The sequence below is a fragment of the Tigriopus californicus genome, chromosome 6 (assembly GCF_007210705.1).
Source record: "Tigriopus californicus strain San Diego chromosome 6, Tcal_SD_v2.1, whole genome shotgun sequence".
Classification (NCBI taxonomy): Eukaryota; Metazoa; Arthropoda; class Copepoda; order Harpacticoida; family Harpacticidae; genus Tigriopus; species Tigriopus californicus.
This window is the reverse complement of record NC_081445.1, coordinates 11024538-11048284: the sequence shown is the minus strand read 5'-3', so window position 1 is coordinate 11048284 and position 23747 is coordinate 11024538. Positions and strand designations below refer to the sequence as shown.

General features: G+C 43.3%; 3 protein-coding genes across 3 annotated transcripts in view; 2 read left to right on the top strand and 1 right to left on the bottom strand.

Moving 5' to 3' along the window:
* Positions 1-373, top strand: part of LOC131881519 (equilibrative nucleoside transporter 3-like) — a gene marked incomplete at its 5' end in the record, with an annotated part of 896 nt that extends 523 nt beyond the window's left edge. Inside the window, 1 exon segment of the mRNA XM_059228406.1 lies at positions 342-373. Within this exon segment, the coding sequence (XP_059084389.1) occupies positions 342-373 (32 nt within the window).
* Positions 374-861: 488 nt separating this feature from the next.
* On the top strand, positions 862-14949 carry LOC131881673 (CD63 antigen-like). The gene is made up of 4 exons (XM_059228608.1): positions 862-1650; positions 3452-3700; positions 14275-14504; positions 14569-14949. The coding sequence occupies exons 1-4, from the start codon at positions 1422-1424 to the stop codon at positions 14758-14760; spliced, it is 900 nt and encodes a 299-aa protein (XP_059084591.1). The 5' UTR covers positions 862-1421; the 3' UTR covers positions 14761-14949.
* Positions 14610-16489, bottom strand: LOC131881672 (mucin-2-like). Its single transcript, XM_059228607.1, has 2 exons — positions 16116-16489; positions 14610-15715 (listed from the first exon to the last, which is right to left on the bottom strand). The coding sequence occupies exons 1-2, from the start codon at positions 16423-16425 to the stop codon at positions 14901-14903; spliced, it is 1125 nt and encodes a 374-aa protein (XP_059084590.1). The 5' UTR covers positions 16426-16489; the 3' UTR covers positions 14610-14900.
* Between the last annotated feature and the right edge of the window lie 7258 nt (positions 16490-23747).

The following is a 23747-nucleotide window of genomic DNA, read 5'->3' as shown; positions in this document are numbered from 1 at the left end:
AAGTATTCATTTTAGCACAATGTAATGTGCTAATTAGGGCTGTGGATAAAGGGCAAATAAAAGGGCTTTAAAAAGCAATTAAAATCTCAAAGCACACATGATTGTGATTATCTTTGCCAAACCAGCATCACTGAACATCCCTTCGAGTCATAATGCAGTCATATTGTCGAGGAAAACAAACAAATAGGTTAGGTCTGCAGAAATCTGGCAAAGCAGATTTCAGAACCAAAAAGGGCTTTACTTCTTAGGTGCCAGTTTGTACTTTGTTTGGTAATAAAACTTTGACAAGTCGTTCAAAATTTGTCACTTATGATGCATTCAAGTATTTTGATGTGTTTCAGATCAGTTTGGTCTCTTTTGCTCAAGAACATGAAGAAGAGAGCAAAAAATGCGTCCATTGATGTGGCCCCTATACCTTAGGCAAAGGTTTTGAAGAAAAATATGCTTGACTAATTCAATTTCATTCATGAAGACATGTAGAGATGTTGGAATATTTAAGCGCAGGACCCGGGAAATAAAAAGCTCACATTTCCAATTTGGAAAGATCGTCAAGAAAATTGTTGAATCACCCAACCTTGTAAGTAATCTTGAAGTTCACTATTTATGAAATACAGTCATTGCAGTTGTCTCAACATGAGTGGAAAATATAGTATCGGTTCCCTTTCACAAACAGGAACTTGTTTTCCAATTGCATCTTCATAAAATTGGCGATTCCATGGTCCCACAAGCAACTTAATGGTTCCCTTCTTGAGTGCCATCTAATGGTTATTTTCAAGAGCTTAAGTCTGCAGCTGTTTCTTCTCAAGGTTCATTGTAACAACTTTTCCCTGTACGTTGATACTCCAATATTCAATGTAGAACCCAACGAAGTCCTAACATCACGAAGCAATGCATTCACAAATCTTACCTATTATCCATATTAGCAAAGTGCTCATTGAGAGCCGCAATTTCAGGTCCTTTGTTTCAACATCTTTTTAATCATCCCTAACAACATAAACGGGGCTGGACTCAAAAAAGGCCCGACCTTGGTGCTCTTCGGTTCGTTCAAATTCCGGGACTGGCGCCTGGCTGAGCAGGATCATTGAACACTTTTTGAAATTAAACGTTTCCCCTGTCTCTGCCATCTCTTCTCCGCACTTGACTTCCAGTCACTATTCTGGAACTGGGGGAGGAGGACTCGGCCCACTAGAATTTGATCCATCATATCGGACAATGAGATCGTTCATACGTTCATTCACACAATAGGGGGAAAAGATTGGGGCATCATCTCAATTGAGCCCAGTCGCCCTTGAGAAGATGAATCAGGAGGGCAAGTTGTTCCTGTTTGGAATCAACTAGAAGCCCCGAAGACTCGAATTCATTGATCTATATTGCGTCCCAGTGTTTTTGTCTCCCAGATCCATTGCTCATTATTTGAGACCATGTGTTGGGGAATCCCTGATCAAGAGTCGTCCACCGATATGGATCTGACCCTAACTAGACGACCAACCGGGACTAGACGGAGGCAATTGGAATGGTTGACCAATTTTGTCTTGGTTGTGGTGTCGCTCTTTGGTTGCTCAGTGGGTTGTGGTCTTTTGGGTTTTTACAAGATCCACTTGCTCAGCTTTGTTTCGTTTGAGTTCTACATCATTCCGTTGGTCTTGTTGGGTAAGTGTGCACAGAAAAGAAAATGCCGAGAATCTATAAATCGGTTCAGACTCTGTCACTTTAGATTGAACAAATATTTGATTGGCATATTGTGTTGGGTTTTGAAAGATTTGAATTTGCAAATTTGAATTGACACGTGAAACAAGTCCTATTTTTACGCTCTCTAGGGCGTCATAGTACAGCCACGCAAACAAGAGACATGCAGTCTTCTCGGAGATACTATACTCATGAACCACTAAAACATTTCTGCAAATGTTACGGTAACGGAACGGTTTTTGACCACACGTTATAATGTATTTGTAGAAAGTTACTTCCCCAGCATGCCAAATCCACTCAAAACTAACCTTTTAGTGAATAAGAAATTTGGCATCACTTCCAAACTTTAAATGAAAACATTTGCGTGTCCTCGACATTTTTTCCATTTCCGTTCTCTTTTGCCCAAAACTACTAAAATGAAGCGTTATATTTCGTCTAATTACTGCCTTTTAAAATTGAGTTGATTTGATATTTGATATTTGATTTGATATTTGGTCTACCAACGAATTTGAATTGGCAGACCGAGCTACTCCTTGAATATAGGGTTGATTTGGAATGCTATTTGAAAATTTGTCCAAGTCTGACTTGAAAGATGCAACCGGGACAACAAGGCCTACGTTTTCCTCAACAAATTTAAAGGGAAGCAAATTAAACAATGAAGGAGCCCGAGAAACAAGAGAAGTGGACTTCATTCTTCGAAGTAGTCTAGATTCTCGAGGGCTTGAAGATCCTCTCAAGACGCACTTCAAGTCTCTACAATAGCCACAATTGACCCTAAAACCTAGTTTTGGTTTTGGTATTTGGTTGAATCAAACCCATGATGGCAGTTACTGGGGGCTCAACTGAAGCTCCCTTTTTGCTGACTTTCTAACACAACAAAGGGAGTCGAATTTGACATTCAAATTTGTTGGTAGACCAAATGACAAAACGGCTAAAATTGTTGTTGGATCTGAAGAAATGTCAAAACAAGTATAAAAAGTGGAAAATGATTAAAACAGCGGGTAAATTGAAAATTTGGCCAAAAAAGGCCATAAAGAATTAGCAATAACTTTCAGGGTTTGATTTCGTTTTCAAGGCGTACATATTAATAACACTTCGCACCAAGCAGACTCCAAAAAGTAACACTTTTGTATCAAACAGATATAAAAGAAATAAAAGAAAGATAGTACACTTAATGTCACGAAGGGACAAGCAAGCCATTCATCCAAAGTCAAATTTTGAAGAGATAACATTCTTATGTACCTACAGTTACCAAAAGTGTTTCGCCACAATAGGTCCACTTATTGTATTCAAAGTAACGCACGCAAAATATAAACTGCTGACTAGTTTTTACACGTTTATTAGTGTTTGTTAAAAAAATGTATCGAAAGGTCTTTTTCTTTGAGCCATTAACGATTGTTTGTCCACTCAAAGAAAAAAACACGCCTTGCTGTTCAGACCTGTATATTATCCCAATTTTCAAAGACCATTGCACATACTTTTCCCCTAAAAAAGAGGAAACCAGGTTGCATCAAATAACAGAACAAAATAAGAACATTCTCAAGATAAGGACATGGTCGTCATTGGAAAGAGAAAATGGTGTTCAATTGAGCTAGAAAATGGCTTCCGTTGTTGCCAGCCAGAGCTCAACTCATGTTAACAACTACATTTGACTAATCAGAGTAAAATATATTTATTTTCCCCTCTACCGTCTCTATCACAGGTTCGTCCATTATGTTATGAATAACTCCATAATGTTTTAAACGTGCTGTATGTACTTTTGCAGGTGGTGGACTATTTACCCTAATGGTCTCAGTGGTTGGCCTTTTGGCCACTTCCAAACGGAGCCCCTGCCTTCTTGTCTTCTACGCATTCTGCCTTTGTTTGGCATTTTTGGTTTTGGCTGCAGGCGTGGTCTCTTCGGTCAGGATCATTTTCATAATCTATCTTGGAATAGACCACGGATTGGCATTGCCACTCGTAAAAGAATATGGCACGGATCCGCATGCGACAGAAATTTGGGATTCCTTGCAAGGTAAGTCAGGGAAGCAATAAGTTGTTCAAAATTTAATTTAACCTTAAAAAACTAACATTTCGACCACTGTAGTGACCACCAAACATATCCTAAAATGTTATGACATGTTACACCCTGTTATTTGGTCTACATATTGGCTCTAATGAAGTGTTGAAGCCTGAGACAATTAAATGCAGAGGAACAAGTCAATGCCAGCCATTTTGAAGAGCAGCTAATCCTCATCTCATTTTCTGGACACTTAAAGGTTAAACTGGTTGATTAATCGTGCTTTCTGACAAAATCTTGGCTGAAGTGGTTTATATAATCTCATGGTGTGATTGTGATTAAAGGTTTTTCAAAAGATCCTAACAAATTTGAAACGCTTCTTGCCTTTTTGTGGGAATGGTTGAATTTTCAACTGAAGGTTTATGCTCGGGCAAGAACGACGTAGTCACCGGACAAAGACGACAGGGAAGAATATCTTTAACTTTTATTAAAGAAAATCCTTCATTTTCCCCCACTTCCGTCGCTGACAACGGCAAGAGCGACTAAATTATCTGTACATTCTACACCCTGACACATAAATTCGTTCAGGTGGCCATTTGCACTGATTTGCAACTTGTATCATGGTCTTGGACTATTGCTATCCAAGAAATATCTCCTGTAGCTCCTTTACGCTGCACAAATATGGTTTACGTTCTGCACTTCAGAGGGCGCTTTGTGAGTCAACCTCTAACAAATAAAGGGCCGATTGGGCCGATTCCTCTTTATTGAATTATAATGCTCTTGTGTTGTTTTTGGCTCATTCTTTCAAAATCTTATGTACAATTAGTGACCTTGGTCACATAATGTCCGGAAAAGAAATCGTTTTCATGGCATGTCATGAGTAGTTTATTTAGCAACCTGCTTTGCATCTTCCCGTTTTGTTTGGGCTATGTGACGTTGCAAATAAGAGCCCTTATTGGTTGGAGAGCTTCAAAAGATTTAGGAAACTTTGAAAGCTAGAGCAGCCGCCATATGGGAAAATATACATTCTTTTATAGAGGCGTGTAAAGTACCGGCTCGGATTTTAGCCGTGTGAGCTAGCCTGGGTGCGCCACAATTGCGGCAGAACTACTATGATTGAAGCTCATGCAGTGCTTCCAACTCTGAATTAACAAAATTGTTCGTCATTTTGGGACACCGTTCGGCAACTACTTTAAACTCTATTAGCCCAAAATTCATTTGTTAAAACTGTAATGAAATGATAAGTGACAAAAATATGCAAAAATATGAAATAATATTTGGTACTAACATCTAGTCATCAGCAAAGGCGTGGTGACACTTACAGTATGTCCAAAAAATGATGGTGGTATTCCGTTTTGAAGGTTTTCCTGCATAAAAATTATGTAAGTAGCAGGACTCTTATAAAACTTGGGTAATGCAATCTTTTAAATGTTTGCCTCCCGTTTTGATGCAAATTTGTTAGCAATTGCATCATCCAAAAGTATATAAACCTTCCCATTGGAGTTATTTGAGGTCAGTCCTAAGCACCCCTCCACCATGGTGAAAGAGCACTACATCAAGCTGCGGGGTCGGGCTCTTGGCATGATTCAAGCTGGAATGCCCCAGAGGGCCGTCTCCGAGAGTCTGAAGATCCCTTTGCAAATGGTGGAGAACTGGTGGAAGCAAGCAAAGGCTGGCAAATTGCCTCAAAACTGACCTGTCCGTGGAAGGTGGCCATCAATCTCCAGTGTTGCAAAGCTTGTCATTGCCAAAACTCTAACTAAGAAGGGGCAATCTACGGAAAAGCTGGCACAAAGGCTGACCGCAAAAAGGTACCCAGTGTCTAAGTCCTCTTACCGCAAATATTTGCACAAAGCACTCAACGCTCAACCAAACAAACCCCAACTTCAACCAAAGCTAAGCAAGGCGCAATGAAAGGCGCGGCTTCAATTTTGCAAGGAGCCAAAGAACGGAACCCTGGAGGAGGAGGAGGGTCCTGTTCAACAACAAGAGTCCGTTTAAGCTTTTTCATCCTCCAAATTGCCAGACAGATTGCGTTTGGGCCATTAACATTGAAGACGTCCCAAAAGAGAAGTGTAAAGCTTTGGGATTTCATATAAGTGCGCCCTCTGGTACTACCATGAAGTAAGTGTCACCACACGTCTTACTGAAGAGAAAATGTTGGCACTACACATGTTTTCATGTTTTTTGCACATTTTTGTCTTTTGCCATGTAATGTTATCAGTAGGAAATGAATGGTGGACTTAAATGGTTTGAAGTAATTGTCAAAGGATGTCCTAAGATGGCAAACAATTTTGGCAATGAAGATTTGGAAGCACTGGATGTGGCATAATCATGGTAGTTCTTACCATGATTGTGGCGCAGCCTGGCTAGCTCACACAGCTGAATTCCGATCAGGTAGTTTACACGTCTCTATAACACTGATTGTGAAGTTTCCATTGATAATACAAGTTTGGACCTTTTTCAACTATCAGGCGGTTTTCAAATTGTATTTTATTCAGAAAAATCAGTCTGTGACTGCAGAGTATTATATTGATGAAATATTGTCCATGTCATTTTTGCCAGCTTTATCAAAGACTTACAAAAATGGTTCTAATCTTAAATGAAAATTGTTGCTTGATCCTACAAGAGGGATTTTCCCACAAGACAGGGCTCCAGCACACACTTTGAAGAAGGCCCAAAACTCCTTGTCAAGCAATTACTCCCCTCTAGCACTCTTCATAAAACGGGTTTGAGCAAGCTGTCCGACCCCATTTTTAAGAACGAAATTTTCAAGGGGTTATGATGGGGCTCAAGTTGCAATTTTTATCCATGTGGTGGAAACATTTCAATGAAACACAAGGAACAAGTCTGGGTTCAGGCTAACCTCCAGAGGTGTCGGAATTACCTTGATTACTTAAAGATGCAATCATGTCGCCCTCATTCAAGCATTTTGTAGAGATTGAAACAAAATTCCGAATGCCTCATCAATTCTTTGCAATTTCGGATGCATTTTGGTGCACTTTCGAGATGTGTTGCTAAATAAGGGCAATCAATAGAATATGTGATTTGTCACATCACTAAAAGTGACAATCCTCCCTGGTTTGTCATGTAGGTTCTTTTTGAGCATGTTGACATAGGAATTACTTTCCCTTATGATCGGTGCCTTGACCTTGTCGGATTTTGGCCTTGTCGGATTTGTATTGTCAGCCTCGAGAGTAGCAACTCAGGTCAACGTTGTCGCTGAAGAGATTAGCGTTCTCTTCCTCCACTTTTTTTAACCTTTCGAGCACGTTCTTCAGGTCTCATTCCATTGCTACAGCGGTTCTCTTTGAAGTATTTGTCGCCCTTGTTTTTGCATCACTTGCCATTGCACTCGTATGTTGCCAAAGAAATTCGATAAAATTTCACAAGTCCCAGAGACCGAATTTTTGAACGACTTGACTCGAAGAACGAACGCAAAATCTTCATTTGAGGAAAGGTCAGCTTCGTTAAAATCAGTTGAAAAGCCAATTTTTTACATCACTGGCATTCGTAGGCAAGTTTGTTTCGTGGTATCAGCTTTTGCCTAAATGTCCGAATAGGTGAGTGACTGAAATGCCATGGCCCTTAAAAATCCTTCCAGTGAACAAATGGGTAGGTGTGTGGTTGAGCAGTTATAGATTGAGGGATATGTTCAGAACTAACCCAGCCTGAACACAAGTTTCGATTCGGTACAACTTTTCGGCAACTATTTTCTTTTGAAACATTTTCTTATGGCTTAAAAAAATCAGGTAATTGCCTCCTTAATATTTCAGTCAGCTTTAGATTCTAAAAGGAATGCCTTTAGGTATGTCACTTAAATTCTTTAAATTAATATGCGTCCTGTGGAGTAAAAACGCTTTATGGCTTATTGCAGAAGTAAGCTGCATCAAACACCACGCGGCCATTTTTTAACGGGATTAGATTCAACCTTCAATTTGGGTGACACAGTGGTGCTTTGTGTGATAACATTTAGGAATAAACTCACCAAAAAAAATTGCTGGTATGATTTAACATTCAGAGGGGTATGTTTATAACGGGAATGAGCACAGGGAAATTTTCAAACAGAACCTTTACAAGTCTGACAAGTCTTTGAATTTCCACCGTTCAAGCGAAATTCGTTGTTTCTCGCTTGTTATCCCGAGCATAAGAAGACGTCACTGCTGGCAAGTACGACTTGATTATCGAAACAACTGCACTTCTGTAGAAAGCCATTTGAAAAAATTTACTGCCCCTAAAAAAGAATTTCAAAACCGGAAGAATAAAATGGCTTCAAATTAATTCAAATATACCAAGCAATTACATAAAAAAGAAACTGTCACATGGTAGCTTTACAAGTGTTTAAGGTTTGGAGTTTAGGGTTTATATCAGCTTTTTAACGCCATGTTTAGGTATAAAGCCGCGATGAAGTGCGACAGGCAGTATCTGTATTGGGACAGAAAGATTACCAATGCAGCTCTAGTAATGGCAAAAAAGACTGTTCCATGAAATTTCAAAGACTATCCTCTACTTGGAGTGACCTTCAACAATTCTTTGAATGATGGGATAGGAGAGCACAACATAGCTGAATGTGAAATATAAACAACGTCCCAGAACAACAAAAATCGTGGAGGGGGAATCCCAAATGCAACGGATTCTGTGGCTGCGGCGGAGATCACCGTCTTTGATTATTGGGTTAGAGATGGCCGTTGTTGGCGGTGGTGACTGGGAATCTAGGGTTGAAGTTTCGCGACGGAGGAATCTTCGGTTTCGTCGGAAGCGTCCCCCCGGTGTATCCACCCAGTAAAAGCGCCCATATAGTAATCTTTTTATGTCGACACCCCCTCTGGACCAATTTTTGTCTAAGGGCGATTGGAAAAGGACTGAATTGCTCAATGAAAAGTGAGCAAGCCCTGTGCCACCCGCAGCCTAAATCGAAGTGGTTCGGGACCGGGAGCGAGCCTCAGCAAAACCTAGGGGAGGCTGTGGGGAAGGTCGTACGTCCGGTAGAAGTCCACGAAGATGACGGCCGAAGAAGGCAAAGGCTGGACTGTAGCCGTCAGCTCTAGGTGTATTTCGCCAAGACAATAAAGCAGCGCGAAAAGCGGGGACATTAAGATCAAGTTTTCTCAACAGAAATTTCATCGATTTGACAGCCGCTTCGGCTAATCCATTGCTTTTGGGATGATAAGGGGATGAGGTCTCGTGTTAAATGTGAAAAGAGCGACAAAACTCCCGAAACAGATGGCAGAATTGAGGACCATTGTCGCTCTTGATATGGGCTGGAAAACCATTCTCCCAGAACCAACCGAGGAGGGTGAGACACACTGCCGACGTAGTAGTTACCTTGAGATGGGCCACGAAAGGATAACCACTGTAGCGATCAATGAGAACCAGGAAAGATTGTCCACCCAAATCAAACAGGTCAATCGAGACCTTCACCATTAGGTGTGTGGCAATTTCTGGAAAAAAACGGCTCAGGAGCGAGGGCAGGAAGACAAGATAGACATATGGGACAGCCAGCCACTCGAAGTCTAACTTCATTGGTCATTCCCGGCCAGAAGTAGAGTTGCCGTGCTAGTTCACAGGTTTTTGTCATCCCAGAGACTCATGGAGAAGATTGAGGATCCTCTTCCTCGCAGGATGAGGGATGATGATGCGTGAACCCGATACCAATAAGTTATGTTCGATGTGCATGGAGTCAAAGACACCCTTGTATGGGTTCAAACGAGCCGAAAGTTGACCTTTAGAGACATACTCTCGCAATTCAGCGTATTCAGAGTCGATGTTATCTCTAATTATGTTCATGGCTGGGTCTCCCGCGTCTATTGCTGCACAGACATCAACTCCTTGAGATGGATCAGAGGGGAAGAAAGGTGCCCGGCTCAGAGCGTCAGCAATGTAATGAGATTTTCCCGCTGACCATACAACCGCAAATGAATAAATAAGGAGGCGTTCCCGCATCCATTGAAGCCGATCATTACCCAAGGCACTGAGGGGTTTCTCGAAGATTCCAATGAGAGGACGTTATGATAGAAAAGGAAGGCATTCCACGCAAGTAAAAATCGCACTTAGTTATTGCCCAAACTATTGCAGAGCATTCTAGTTCTATTGTAGTGTAATTTCGTTGTGCAGGAGTGAGTGAGCAGGATCCACATTGAATCAGGCGAGGATGAGAAGTTGAATTGCGCTGGATGAGGGCATATCCCAGCCCATGAAGCCGTGACGCGTCTGTCAAGAGCTCCGTTGCAAGTCAAAAGGATGAACAACGGCTGAGGAACACAAGAGTTCTTTAGTGAATGTAAACTCGTGTTCATGCACTTCAAGCCATACAAAAGCATTCTCTTTCTTCAAGAGTTCTCGTAGGTGAACTGTGGAGTGGGCGAGATCAGGTAAGAAATGAGCAAGTTGATTGGCTAAAACCAAAACTGATTTGAGATCGGACACGTTAGCAAGTCGTGGAAAGTTTTTGATGGAGGAGAGTTTTGAAGGATCCGGCTTTATACCCTTCGAAGATGCCAGAAATCCTGCAAACTTAACTGCCTGACCAATCTCGAGCTTGGCTAAGATAATTTAATGCCCGCAGTCCGGCAACGATCAAGGACTATGTGAAGACGAGAAAAAAGAAGACCTCTGGTTGGCGCCTGGACGAGCATGTCGTCAACAATTTTGAGGAGCCATGGTAAGTTAGCAATAGCTGCATCCATTCGGATATTGAATTCATCACAACTCAAGTTCAGTCCCATTGGGGCTACACAATAACGATAACGGCCTGAGGGCAGGAGGAAAGTTGTAAGATCAGCACTGGCATTGTCAAGAGGAACTTGATAGTACCCGTGTACCGCGTCTACCTTAGCAACCCACCAAGCATCGGGTTTAATCTGTCGGATGAGGTCTGGGACGGACGAGAACGGATGTACGGGTCGTTTCACTGCCTTGTTGAGGATACGGTAATCTGTGACAAGTCTCACTTTCTTGCCACCCGGTTTGCCGACGAAGTGGGCGGGTGAGCACCAAGGGGTTGGCCAGGTGACTTTCTCAATGGCTCTTGCTGAAATTAATTTGTTAATTAATTCATCTGACATCTCTTGATAATGAAATGGAATAGGTCGAGCTGTAGTCACCTGGCATGGTTTATTGTTGGCTTTCAAATCGAGATCTATCCTCATTTTAGGCCCCTTTATGCAACCGGATGCTTCTCCAAGGGATGTAACCAGGACATCCTCGTAGTCAGCTTTTATCTGGTCAATATCATCTGGTATCACAATATTTCGGCAATCTTCAAATAGAGGCTCAGCCTCGCCAAAGTTGACGTCCACGCAATCTGTAAAGATCTCATCTTCGCTACTGGAATCCTCGCTTTGAAGGCCCCCAAGCCCGCTAATAAAGTCATCCTGGGCATATGCTCGATGAATGACAGCGGGTAAGGCCTCTGGTAAAATGTCAAGAGCCACAAGATCATGCCAGCTTATAAGAGCTGGTCCGGCCAGATCGGTGGAAACAATGGCATTTGTTGTGATTGTTGGTCCATTGGGGGCAGATGCCGAAAAAGAGACAGAACCTGTGTTGTTAAGGACGGTTCCATTTGCAGCCAACAAACGAACGCGTGAAGTGGAAGGTATTACACCTTTGGGAAGAGCTGAAGCTGGAAGAACAGTACGTGAAGCACCTGTGTCAGCAATAGCAAGTAGGTATGTCGAAAGTCCGTGAGTAAAGTTGCACCGAAGTTTGATATCTGGAGTGTCTCTCGAGGACGTGAAAGATGAGACCCGAGCCGACAATGGACTATGGTGACGAAAGGGGGTTGCATCGCGACGTGAAGGTTTTGAATACCTCTCTGGTGCGCGTCCTCAAGAAGGGGACCGTGGGCGGAGTGTTAAGTTGTAACGCCCTCCCCGGCAAACTCGAGCCAAGTGTCCAGTCTTGTTACATTTTAAACAGCGTATCTCTCTCACTGGGCACTGGTTTCGACGATGGGAAGTTTGCCCGCATCCATCACATTTCTCTTGAGTAATGGCGTCGACGAGGACTTGCAAAGATGCAATTTGTTGTTTGTCCTTGCCAGATTCGAAGGCCGTCCCGGTTGAGAGTATACCTGCGAGGCTAGAATTTTGTGCATCCAATAGCTTTATGAACAAATATGGCTCCTCTCTGCAAGCGTATATGGTTTGAAACATGTGAAGGTCGTCAACAGTAAGCTTGTCAAGTGCTGCCTCATCGCCAATGTTCCGCAGCCTGTGATAAAAGTCAAGGAGCTTTTGTCCATGTTCCTTTTTTTGTTCAAACCAAAGGAGTCTTCGACGAAAAACTGGATGAATTTCCAGAAAGCGCAATTATAACGCTTCAAAGCATTCAGTTAGTGATGTTGCCGATTGAATGTTTCTGCGTAAGGTTATGGCAAGAGCTCCTTCTACCCGACTGAGAAGAAATTCCTTTTCTTCATCCACGTCCAAGGTGGACATATTTGAAGCAGTGTGGAAAGCTTTGAATTTATTGATCCACTCTCTCATTTCAGAGGGGGTAGAGTCTTGCTACAGGAGTGGAGGCCTTAGATCACTGACTGGTTTGAAATGAGCATGATAGTGATCGCCACCTTGGGATCTACCTTGTCCCGCTGATGATATCATGCAACCAGCTTTTCCAAGGGAATCCATTAGTTCATCTAGCAGAGGTTTGTGCTCAAGCTCAGCCTCTGGCTCTTAGATCGCGATTTCGTCGACAATGTCAGCGATCTTCTCAATTCGAGTTTGAAAGCCATCAACGAGGTTATTCATGTGTAAAAAGTTGGGCAATTCTCCAAATGCCAGGTCTTGAAGAAACCGCCGTTCCCTCGAAAAATGACCTTTGTGGGATCGTATGGACGAGTGAAGTGAGGCCGTCGACATCTTGGAGGACATCCTCCTTGTCGCCTTCTCTTCCTCCTTGGGATTTGCGGTTGCCATGGGACAGGTAAAGTCAGAACACTGGCAAGCAAGTGAAGAAGTCAGAAGATTCGATGATTGGTTGATGTGGGCCGGAACCAAGGCGAGTGCACCAGTGGGAGCAGAGAGGTGCGTTAACCATTGTAGAGTTACGGTATCCTACCGACTGCGCCATGTTATGTCTGGATTGATGTTCCCTTCAACATGGCTATAGACCGAGTGACGTTTAATGAGCAAAAGGCAAACGAGCTGACCGACAGCATACATGACATGAGAATATCACACACTTCAACACAAATAAAGGTGTAGTCCTCCAAAAAATGGAAAGTTCGATGAGCATATCCAGCTGAAGGTGGGTAAGGCTTTTCAAATGTGTGGTTGGATATATCGCACGTTTAAGTCCAGAGATAGCATCACGATGCTAACTATGTACAAGTCGATTGTCCAGCCACATCTTGAATACGCCTCACCCATTTGGGCTCCAATGAGTTCAGCAGGTTTGCAAAAGGTCGAGCAAGTCAAAAGATGTTTCACTAGGAACATCACAGGAATGAGAGAGCTCTCGTATTGGGAAAGGTTAGAACGGTTGGGATTGTACAGTACTCAGAGAAGGTACGAAAGGTATCTGATATTGTACGTTTTCAAAAGTATCCATGAGCTTTGTCCCACCCAGGGTTTAGAGTCAATTCTAGTGACCGTAGAGGCTTAACGTGCGTTTTGAGAGCACCTTCAAGCCCTCGAGAATCCAGGCTAGTTAAAACAATGAAGTCCAACTCTCTCTTCTCGGGCTCCTTCATTGTTCAATTTGCTGCCCTCAAATATTCGTAGGGTTTATGTAGGGGTTGATCCAGTAGCAAAATTTAAGTCAGACTTGGACAAGTTTTTGACTAAAATTCCGGATCAACCTTATATTCAAGATTAGCCAGATCAGCCAACTCCAATTCGTTGGTCGATCAAATAATATATATAATAAAGTCAAGTAAAATAAATAATCTTCTCGTCTTGAACTGCTGGGATTCCAACCCGGTAGCGGTAAGGAAGTCCGCAAAAAAAAAAAAAAATAATCTACATGACATCGGCTTCCCTTTTGAAAAAAAGTTGACGGCAGGATTGGAGCATGCATTGTCACCTAAAAATGATTCCGATTATTTTCCATTGTTATAAAATTTGGCTTCTCGGATCTTGGAGGCTGCGCTCGTCAGGGGTCGCTTTTCATGCTCGTACTCTTCTACTAGAGAGCCCTAGTCTAAGCTTGAGTTATTCCCATTTATTATCCAATAATTGCGGACATTTTGTTTATTTTTTGTTTATAGCTTTGACACGCTTGTAATGTTGCTCGCTATGAGGTCAATTAAGAAAATCCCCGGCTTCTCATAAACATGTTTGAAGCCCCAGCAAACAAACGACTGTTCTTGTATGTAATGTGCCTCCCAATAAGCTAGAAATGATCATTTTTTACATCAGGGTAGTCTACTACTAGATTATTGCATCTCAAGGTTCCGGAAGAAAGTGGGTAGTCAGAATTATTATTACGCTTGTTATCCACTTTCTTAAAAGTTACTTTCCGGGACTTTGTTCTCTGCACCTCCCGCGCCAAGGTTTTACTGACTAGAAGTGATTGCCAAGCCAACCGTCATATATTCAATTTACTCCCAGTTGCTTCATCATGAACCTTTGGTCTCTTTTTAGAAACATATCGATGTTGTGGTGCCGAAACCACTTTTGACTTGGGATACATGGTTTGGCAAACAAATAAGCAGCTACAAGCCCATCACGCCGTCCCCGACAGTTGTTGCTTAAAACGGAAACGAGATTGCGGTTATGACATTTTTGTAAAACACGAATTGATCAAAATGTCGGAATATGTTAAAAAGATCCATGTGCATGGATGCATTCGAGCAATGGAATATGTTTTAAAGGTGAGTTTAAGAATTGAGGACGACGCGACGAGTGACATGTCCCATGTTTTTCCTTTCATTCTAGGACCACGTTGCGCCTATTTTATTTATTTTTGCCATATCTGGCACAGTCCTAGCCATTGTCGAGTTACTCGGTGTGGTTTTGGCTTGTTGTTTGGCCAATGTGATCTTGGAAGAAAATCGAGAGAGCTTACGAACCGAAAGGGTGAACACTTTAAAACGCATGAAGGCTGCTGAAGAAAACTTTGATATCTAGACAATTTCTCTGGCTCACTCAAGCACTCAAAATATGTAATAAATATACAAATGAAAAGCTTCTCGGCATTCTTTATGTATCTGAAGCTTTCAAATGCTGATGAAATTTTTTATAACGTTATATTACATCGATCCAATGAATTACGCCAGTAAATACTTCAATGTACCAAATGCAGCTTCATTAGCATCATCCTCTATCTGTGTTCTCTCTGCAGCCACATTAAGATCAAGGGTAGCTTTACGTCTGACAAATTCTCTCTCCACGACTAAATCAAGGCCTTGATCTGGGTCCGGGGTAAGAGTTTCTGCTCTGTTAATGTTTGTTTGCTCGGATTTTGGTAAAATTGGTGCCTGAGCTAGATTCCTGGGTATGGTAGGTGTTCCCATTAAGACTTCTGTGGGAGACATATTTGAGTCAACAGATTCCATAAGTGTTCTAGTTGAAGATCCAGGCACCGGGCTGGTGGGTGATGCAACAATCGATGCAGTGGGTGATCCCGGAACGGACATGGAAGGTGACCCAGCGATAGAAGTTATGGTTGATCCAGCAAGGGAAGTGGTTGATGACATAGGGATGGAAGTTGTGGGAGATCCAGCTACAGAAGGTGTTGGCGATCCAGCTATGGTAGTTGTTGGTGATCCAGCTATGGTAGTTGTTGGTGATACAGCTATGGTAGTTGTTGGTGATCCAGTTATAATAGTGGTGGGTGATCCACCTATGGTAGTGCTGGGTGATCTAGGAATGGAGTTTGTGGGTGATCCAGCAATAGAAGTTGTGGGTGATCCAGCTATGGTAGTTGTGGGTGATCCAGGAATTGAGATAGAGGGTGAACCAATCAGGGTGCTTGTTCGAGAAACGACGGAAGGTGAGGTTGGAGATGCAAAAGATGACGGTGTAGACGATCCTATTGAAGTCATTAATGGAGATCCAGTAGTTGAACCTTCTGTATTTGTTCCTGAAATAAAATTATTAACATACAAACTGGAAATGCACTCAAAGTTTACCCCGCAACACCGAAGTGGTTAGAACAAGATTTAACAGATTAACATGTTTTCCAATGTGTGGATGTGTGGACTGAAATGTCCTGACAACGTCAAAAGAGCCTATCATATTTAAAAAGATACTAAAGGTGGCAAAGCTGGGACAAGGCATTCTCAAAAGGTAAATACAAGACCAGAAAACATAATTTGTTTCGGAAAAGCCTTCTTGGGAAGGTATGATATTGCCACCCATTGAAAAAACCATTGAGAATGGGATTTAATGAGGTTGCAAAAAATGTGACCTGTGGTATTACTGTAAATCAAAAAGCAAACATATCTTCCAATCAAAACGCCTAATAAAAAACCAGTTGATACCTGCTGTTGACAAATTCGCAATTGGAGTTGAAATCACAACAATGGAAGTCGGACTTTGTGTTGAGCTTGATGATAAAAAAGGACCCAGGGTGGTAGAGTTGGAAAGGGCAGAAGAACCAGATGAGACCCTCGAGGTCAATGAGGAACCAGCGGATGTTGAACTTGAACGTGAAATAGAACCAGAACTCATCATTGATGTAGAGCCATCTATTGAACTTGTTCTAGAAACAGAGGAGCCAGGCGATACGGAGCTTGATGACAAAGAAGAACCAGGGGAAGTGGAACTTGCAGAAGAAGAGGAACTGGACATTGTTGAAACTTCAGCAGAAGTTGAATCTGGTGATGTGTTGATCAAAGAGGTGCTTGAAGTTGGCGATATGGAGCTCGAGGCCAACGAGGAACCTGCCATTTGTTGAACTTGAAGAGATGAAACAGAACCTGAAGTATTGATGTTGAGGTATCTGTTGCAGATGTTGTAGAGACAGAGGGAGCCAGGCGTTACGGAGCTTGATGACAAAGAAGAACCAGGGGAAGTGGAACTTGCAGAAGAAGAGGAACCGGACATTGTTTGAAACTTCAGCAGAAGATGAATCTGGTGATGTGTTGATCAAAGAGGTGCTTGGAGTTGGCGATTATGGAGCTCGAGGCCAACGAGGAACCTGCCGTTGTTGAACTTGAAGATGAAACAGAACCTGAAGTTATTGTTGATGAAATTGATGTTGAGGTATCTGTTGCAGATTGTGTTAGAGACAGATGAGCCAGGCGTTACGGAGCTTGATGACAAAGAAGAACCAGGGGAAGTGGAACTTGCAGAAGAGAGGAAACTGGACATTGTTGAAACTTCAGCAGAAGGTTGAATCTGGTGATTTGTGTTGATCAAAGAGGTGCTTGAAGTTGGCGATATGGAGCTCGAGGCCAACGAGGAACCTGCCGTTGTTGAACTTGAAGATGAAACAGAACCTGAAGTTATTGTTGATAATTGATGTTGAGGTATCTGTTGCAGATGTTGTAGAGACAGAGAGCCAGGCGTTACGGAGCTTGATGACAAAGAAGAACCAGGGGAAGTGGAACTTCAGAAGAAGAGGAACCGGAAATTGTTGAAAACTTCAGCAGAAGTTGAACCTGGTGATGTGTTGATCAAAGAGGTGCTTGAAGTTGGCGATATGGAGCTCGAGGCCAACGAGGAACCTGCCGTTGTTGAACTTGAAGATGAAACAGAACCTGAAGTTATTTTGATGTTGAGGTATCTGTTGCAGATGTTGTAGAGACAGAGGAGCCAGGCTTACGGAGCTTGATGACAAAGAAGAACCAGGGGAAGTGGAACTTGCAGAAGAAGAGGAACTGGACATTGTTGAAACTTCAGCAGAAGTTGAATCTGGTGATGTGTTGATCAAAGAGGTGCTTGAAGTTGGCGATATGGAGCTCGAGGCCAACGAGGAACCTGCCGTTGTTGAACTTGAAGATGACAAAGACCTGAAGTTATTGTTGATGAAATTGATGTTGAGGGTATCTGTTGCAGATGTTGTAGAGACAGAGGAAGCCAGGCGTTACGGAGCTTGATGACAAAGAAGAACCAGGGGAAGTGGAACTTGCAGAAGAGGGGGAAGACATTGTTGAAACTTCAGCAGAAGTTGAACCTGGTGATGTGTTGATCAAAGGAGGTGCTTGAAGTTGGCGATATGGAGCTCGAGGCCAACGGAGGAACCTGCCGTTGTTGAACTTGAAGATGAAACAGAACCTGAAGTTATTGATGTTGAGGTATCTGTTGCAGATGTTGTAGAGACAGAGGAGCCAGGCGTTACGGAGCTTGATGACAAAAGAACCAGGGGAAGTGGAACTTGCCGAAGAAGAGGGGAACTGGACATTGTTGAAACTTCAGCAGAAGTTGAACCTGGTGATGTGTTGATCAAAGAGGTGCTTGAAGTTGGCGATATGGAGCTCGAGGCCAACGAGGAACCTGCCGTGTTGAACTTGAAGATGAAACAGAACCTGAAGTTATTGTTGATGAAATTGATGTTGAGGTATCTGTTGCAGATGGTTGTAGAGACAGAGGAGCCAGGCGTTACGGAGCTTGATGACAAAAAGAACCAGGGGAAGTGGAACTTGCAGAAGAAGAGGAACCGAAATTGTTGAAACTTCAGCAGAAGATGAACCTGGTGATGTGTTGAATCAAAGAGGTGCTTGAAGTTGGCGATATGGAGCTCGAGGCCAACGAGGAACCTGCCGTTGTTGAACTTGAAGATGAAACAGAACCTGAAGTTATTGATGTTGAGGTATCTGTTGCAGATGTTGTAGAGACAGAGAGCCAGGCGTTACGGAGCTTGATGACAAAGAAGAACCAGGGGAAGTGGAACTTGCAGAAGAGGAGGAACTGGACATTGTGAAACTTCAGCAGAAGTTGAACTGGTGATGTGTTGATCAAAGAGGGCTTGAAGTTGGCGATATGGAGCTCGAGGCCAACGAGAACCTGCCGTTGTTGAACTTGAAGATGAAACAGAACTGAAGTTATTGTTGAAGAAATTGATGTTGAGGTATCTGTTGCAGGGTGTTGTAGAGACAGAGGAGCCAGGCGTTACGGAGCTTGATGACAAAGAAGAACCAGGGGAAGTGGAACTTGCAGAAGAGGAGGAACTGGACATTGTTGAAAACTTCAGCAGAAGTTGAACCTGGTGATGTGTTGATCAAAGAGGTGCTTGAAGTTGGCGATATGGAGCTCGAGGCCAACGAGGAACCTGCCGTTGTTGAACTTGAAGATGAAACAGAACCTGAAGTTATTGATGTTGAGGTATCTGTTGCAGATGTTGTAGAGACAGAGGAGCCAGGCGTTACGGAGCTTGATGACAAAGAAGAACCAGGGGAAGTGGAACTTGCAGAAGAAGAGGAACTGGACATTGTTGAAACTTCAGCAGAAGTTGAACCTGGTGATGTGTTGATCAAAGAGGTGCTTGAAGTTGGCGATATGGAGCTCGAGGCCAACGAGGAACCTGCCGTTGTTGAACTTGAAGATGAAACAGAACCTGAAGTTATGTTGATGAATTGGTTGAGGTATCTGTTGCAGATGTTGTAGAGACAGAGGAGCCAGGCGTTACGGAGCTTGATGACAAAGAAGAACCAGGGGAAGTGGAACTTGCAGAAAGAGGAGGAACTGGACATTTTTGAAACTTCAGCAGAAGTTGAACCTGGTGATGTGTTGATCAAAGAGGTGCTTGAAGTTGGCGATATGGAGCTCGAGGCCAACGAGGAACCTGCCGTTGTTGAACTTGAAGATGAAAACAGAACCTGAAGTTTATTGATTGTTGAGGTATCTGTTGCAGATGTTGTAGAGACAGAGGAGCCAGGCGTTACGGAGCTTGATGACAAAAGAAGAACAGGGGAAGTGGAACTTGCAGAAGAAGAGGAACTGGACATTGTTGAAACTTCAGCAGAAGTTGAACCTGGTGATGTGTTGATCAAAGAGGTGCTTGAAGTTGGCGATATGGAGCTCGAGGCCAACGAGGAACCTGCCGTTGTTGAACTTGAAGATGAAACAGAACCTGAAGTTATTGTTGATGAAATTGATGTTGAGGTATCTGTTTGCAGGGTTGTAGAGACAGAGGAGCCAGGCGTTACGGAGCTTGATGACAAAGAAGAACCAGGGAAGTGGAACTTGCAGAAGAGGAGGAACTGGACATTGTTGAAACTTCAGCAGAAGTTGAACCGGTGATGTGTTGATCAAGAGTGCTTGAAGTTGGCGATATGGAGCTCGAGGCCAACGAGGAACCTGCCGTTGTTGAACTTGAAGATGAAACAGAACCTGAAGTTATTGATGTTGAGGTATCGTTGCAGATGTTGTAGAGACAGAGGAGCCAGGCGTTACGGAGCTTGATGACAAAGAAGAACCAGGGCAAGTGGAACTTGCAGAAGAAGAGGAACTGGACATTGTTGAAACTTCAGCAGAAGTTGAACCTGGTGATGTGTTGATCAAAAGAGGTGCTTGAAGTTGGCGATACTGGAGCTCGAGGCCAACGAGGAACCTGCCGTTGTTGAACTTGAAGATGAAACAGAACCTGAAGTTATGTTGATGAAATTGATGTTGAGGTATCTGTTGCAGATGTTGTAGAGACAGAGGAGCCAGGCGTTACGGAGCTTGATGACAAAGAAGAACCAGGGGAAGTGGAACTTGCAGAAGAGGAGGAAACTGGACATTGTTGAAACTTCAGCAGAAGTTGAAACTGGTGATGTGTTGATCAAAGAGGTGCTTGAAGTTGGCGATATGGAGCTCGAGGCCAACGAGGAACCTGCCGTTGTTGAACTTGAAGATGAAACAGAACCTGAAAGTTATTGATGTTGAGGTATCTGTTGCAGATGTTGTAGAGACAGAGGAGCCAGGCGTTACGGAGCTTGATGACAAAGAAGAACCAGGGGAAGTGGAACTTGCAGAAGAAGAGGAACTGGACATTGTTGAAACTTCAGCAGAAGTTGAACCTGGTGATGTGTTGATCAAAGAGGTGCTTGAAGTTGGCGATATGGAGCTCGAGGCCAACGAGGAACCTGCCGTTGTTGAACTTGAAGATGAAACAGAACCTGAAGTATGTGTGATTGATGTTGAGGTATCTGTTGCAGATGTTGTAGAGACAGAGGAGCCAGGCGTTACGGAGCTTGATGACAAAGAAGAACCAGGGAAAGTGGAACTTGCAGAAGAAGAGGAACCGGAAATTGTTGAAACTTCAGCAGAAGTTAACCTGGTGATGTGTTGATCAAAGAGGTGCTTGAAGTTGGCGATATGGAGCTCGAGGCCAACGAGGAACCTGCCGTTGTTGAACTTGAAGATGAAACAGAACCTGAAGTTATTTTGATGGTTGAGGTATCTGTTGCAGATGTTGTAGAGACAGAGGAGCCAGGCGTTACGGAGCTTGATGACAAAGAAGAACCAGGGGAAGTGGAACTTGCAGAAGAAGAGGAACTGGACATTGTTGAAACTTCAGCAGAAGTTGAACCTGGTGATGTGTTGATCAAGAGGTGCTTGAAGTTGGCGATATGGAGCTCGAGGCCAACGAGGAACCTGCCGTTGTTGAACTTGAAGATGAAAACAGAAACCTGAAGTTATTGTTGATGAATTGATTGAGGTATCTGTTGCAGGTGTTGTAGAGACAGAGGAGCCAGGCGTTACGGAGCTTGATGACAAAGAAGAACCAGGGGAAGTGGAACTTGCAGAAGAGGAGGAACTGGACATTGTTGAAACTTCAGCAGAAGTTGAACCTGGTGATGTGTTGATCAAAAGAGGTGCTTGAAGTTGGCGATATGGAGCTCGAGGCCAACGAGGAACCTGCCGTTGTTGAAACTTGAAGATGAAACAGAACCTGAGTTATTGATGAAATTGATGTTGAGTATCTGTTGCAGATGTTGTAGAGACAGAGGAGCCAGGCGTTACGGAGCTTGATGACAAAGAAGAACCAGGGGAAGTGGAACTTGCAGAAGAAGAGGAACTGGACATTGTTGAAACTTCAGCAGAAGTTGAATCTGGTGATGTGTTGATCAAAGAGGTGCTTGAAGTTTGGCGATATGGAGCTCGAGGCCAACGAGGAACCTGCCGTTGTTGAACTTGAAGATGAAACAGAACCTGAGAGTTTATTGATGTTGAGGTATCTGTTGCAGATGTTGTAGAGACAGAGGAGCCAGGCGTTACGGAGCTTGATGACAAAGAAGAACCAGGGGAAGTGGAACTTGCAGAAGAGGAGGAACTGACATTGTTGAAACTTCAGCAGAAGTTGAACCTGGTGATGTGTTGATCAAAGAGGTGCTTGAAGTTGGCGATATGGAGCTCGAGGCCAACGAGGAAAACTGCGTTGTTGAACTTTGAAGATGAAACAGAACCTGAAGTTATTGATGTTGAGGTATCTGTTGCAGGTGTTGTAGAGACAGAGGAGCCAGGCGTTACGGAGCTTGATGACAAAGAGAACCAGGGAAGTGGGAACTTGCAAGAAGAAGAGGAACTGGAAATTGTTGAAACTTCAGCAGAAGTTGAATCTGGTGATGTTGTGATCAAAGAGGTGCTTGAAGTTGGCGATATGGAGCTCGAGGCCAACGAGGAACCTGCCGTTGTTGAACTTGAAGATGAAACAGAACCTGAAGTTAGTTGTATTGATGTTGAGGTATCTGTTTGCAGAGTGTTGTAGAGACAGAGGAGCCAGGCGTTACGGAGCTTGATGACAAAGAAGAACCAGGGAAGTGGAACTTGCAGAAGAGGAGGAACTGGACATTGTTGAAACTTCAGCAGAAGGTTGAACCTGGTGATGTGTTGATCAAAGAGGTGCTTGAAGTTGGCGATATGGAGCTCGAGGCCAACGAGAACCTGCCGTTGTTGAACTTGAAGATGAAACAGAACCTGAAGTTATTGATGTGAGGTATCTGTTGCAGATGTTGTAGAGGACAGAGGAGCCAGGCGTTACGGAGCTTGATGACAAAGAAGAACCAGGGGAAGTGGAACTTGCAGAAGAAGAGGAACTGGAAATTGTTGAAACTTCAGCAGAAGTTAACCTGGTGATGTGTTGATCAAAGAGGTGCTTGAAGTTGGCGATATTGGAGCTCGAAGGCCAACGAGGAACCTGCCGTTGTTGAACTTGAAGATGAAACAGAACCTGAAGTTATGTTGATGAATTGATGTTGAGGTATCTGTTGCAGATGTTGTAGAGACAGAGGAGCCAGGCGCTTACGGAGCTTGATGACAAAGAAGAACCAGGGGAAGTGGAAACTTGCAGAAGAGGAGGAACTGGACATTGTTGAAACTTCAGCAGAAGTTGAACCTGGTGATGTGTTGATCAAAGAGGTGCTTGAAGTTGGCGATTATGGAGCTCGAGGCCAACGAGGAACCTGCCGTTGTTGAACTTGAAGATGAAACAGAACCTGAAATTATTGATGTTGAGGTATCTGGTTGCAGGATGTTGTAGAGACAGAGGAGCCAGGCGTTACGGAGCTTGATGACAAAGAAGAACCAGGGGAAGTGGAACTTGCAGAAGAGAGGAACTGGAAATTGTTGAAACTTCAGCAGAAGTTGAACCTGGTGATGTGTTTGATCAAAAGAGGTGCTTGAAGTTGGCGATATGGAGCTCGAGGCCAACGAGGAACCTGCCGTTGTTGAACTTGAAGATGAAACGAACCTGAAGTTATTGTTGATGCAATTGATGTTAGGTATCTGTTGCAGATGTTGTAGAGACAGAGGAGCCAGGGCGTTACGAGCTTGATGACAAAGAAGAACCAGGGGAAGTGGAACTTGCAGAAGAAGAGGAACTGGACAATTGTTGAAACTTCAGCAGAAGGTTGAACCTGGTGATGTGTTGATCAAAGAGGTTGCTTGAAGTTGGCGATTATGGAGCTCGAGGCCCAACGAGAACCTGCCGTTGTTGAACTTTGAAGATGAAACAGAACTGAAGTTATGATGTTGAGGTATCTGTTGCAGATGTTTGTAGAGACAGAGGAGCCAGGCGTTACGGAGCTTGATGACAAAGAAGACCAGGGAAGTGGAACTTGAAGAAGAAGAGAACTGGAATTGTTGAAACTTCAGCAGAAGTTGAACCTGGTGATGTGTTGATCAAAGAGGTGCTTGAAGTTGCGATATGGAGCTCGAGGGCCAACAGAACCTGCCATCTCTCTCTT